The sequence below is a fragment of the Hydra vulgaris genome, chromosome 12 (genome assembly GCF_038396675.1).
Source record: "Hydra vulgaris chromosome 12, alternate assembly HydraT2T_AEP".
Classification (NCBI taxonomy): domain Eukaryota; kingdom Metazoa; phylum Cnidaria; class Hydrozoa; order Anthoathecata; family Hydridae; genus Hydra; species Hydra vulgaris.
In genome coordinates, this window is record NC_088931.1 from 83,840,547 (window position 1) to 83,842,500 (window position 1,954).

A 1,954-nucleotide genomic window follows, 5' to 3' on the forward strand; every position below is an offset into this window, starting at 1 on the left:
CCAGTAAAATTCCTCGGGGTTTACCACTTTACACAAAGATCCATTTTGCCACAGTTACACCAACAGGAATTTCAAATGATTTCCAGAAGTTTGTGTACTGTGATCTGAGTCGGACAGATCTTGTTGTTATCCATTACATCGGTAACCATGACCTTGCAATTTTAGTTCCTCATGGTAAATATATATCTTGCATTTTGATAATGGTTTTTGTTTTTATTTTAAAAGGTTTAGGTAAGTTTACTACTAAATAAAACCTACTTTAATAATATTTTTAATTAAAATTCATGTTGTGTAGCCCCTTCTCTTTTTCATTCTAAACTTTGTCTGGTTCAGTCTCCCCCCCCCCCTTCCCCTGTTTTATGCTTCATACGCCAGTGTATACACACACATACAAATATATATATATATATATATATATATATATATATATATATATATATATATATATATATATATATATATATATATATACATATATATTTATATATGTGTGTGTGTACATGTATATATATTTCAGGTAATTCCAGAAAACCAATCAAGTTCTTACCAACAGCTTCTTCTGTGCGAGATGCTATTGCTGATTCCCACAGTTACAAGGACCTTCTTCTCGATTGCAAGGATAGCCAGGTCCAATTTCAACCAAGAAATTCAAGACAGTTTAAATACATGCGTAGTGTAAAAGCCGCTAGTATGAAACTAGGCACTGAATCTTTTTTAACTTTACATGAACTGGCATATATGATTCCAGGCTTTGTGTGGTCCATATCCACTTATCCTGACTTGTCGGTTTTGTTTGGAATGCAAAATTTAATTAGTCAACTTGCCATGTGCTCTCAAAATTTTTTTTCATATGATACAACATTTAATTTAGGAGATTTTTATTTATCCATTCTAGTGGCTAAAATAAGTTGTTTTGTTGAGAAGCCTTGCATGCCTGTAGCATTTGTTTTACATGACAGGAAGTTTGATACTGTGCATAAAAGTTTCTTCAAATCTTTAAAAAAAAAATTACCAGTTCTAAATCAGGTTGTGATTGTAACAGACGGTGAGAGTGGGATTAGCAAAGCAATAAAAAAAGTATTACCAAAATGGAATCTGGTATCTTGCTCCAATCACATTTTGTCTGATATTGAGGTTTGGTTAAAAAAACGCAGTGCTTGTCATGCAGAAATAGTTATTTACAAATCTCAAATGCAGGAACTTCTCAGGTGTGAAAGTGAGATCTGTTTAAAAGTTAAAATTGATACATTGAGACCTTCTTGGAGCGAAGCATTCTCAATTTATTTTTCTGACCACTTACACTCACGTATTTTATTATCTTATATTGGTTACCTCAGATTTGTTGGTCTAACAGATAATATAATTACAAATAATGTATCGGAATCACTAAATGCTGTTATTAAAAAGTTTCAGGATTGGAAAGAAGCGCCTGTTGATTCAATGGTTGTTGCAATGCATCGCCTTCAGACCTTCTATTTGACAGAAATTAAGCGGAGTTGTAGTGGTTTTGGACCCTACACTCTCATTGACAGCAGTCTCCTAATCAGTATGTCGCATATATATACTTGTTTGCTTAAAACCTTATTTGTAATTGTTTTTTCCTTGGATTTTATAATTATTTAGTAAATATTTACAAATGTGCGATATTCTCACAAGTAAATAATGATGTTTTAAATTGAAAATTTAAATAATTTAGATAACACAGATGACATACCAAAAGTAGAGAATCCAGAGCTTGTTATTGCAGAGCTGCAAGCAGCTGCCAATATACCAATCCAGCAACTCATACCTCCATCAATATGTGTGCTTTCTAATACATTTAATGTTGTACATATTCCAAGCCTTAAAGTTTTTACAGTCTCTGCACCTGACGGAAATGCCCATGTTGTGAAGCTGTATCCAAAGGAAAACTGCACGTGTCCTTCTTCAACAATGTGTTGTCACATACTAGCTG

The 1,954-nt window shown here is 33.0% G+C and overlaps 1 protein-coding gene across 1 annotated transcript in view; it reads left to right on the forward strand.

Moving 5' to 3' along the window:
* Positions 1 to 676: 676 nt before the first annotated feature.
* The window catches only part of LOC136089073 (uncharacterized), a 1,562-nt gene continuing 284 nt past the window's right edge, over positions 677 to 1,954 (forward strand). Inside the window, exons 1-2 of the mRNA XM_065814722.1 lie at positions 677 to 1,546; positions 1,697 to 1,954. The exon at positions 1,697 to 1,954 is cut by the window's right edge and continues 284 nt beyond it. Coding sequence (XP_065670794.1) covers positions 691 to 1,546; positions 1,697 to 1,954 — 1,114 coding nt within the window. The 5' untranslated portion in view covers positions 677 to 690. The remainder of the gene's footprint in view (positions 1,547 to 1,696) is intronic.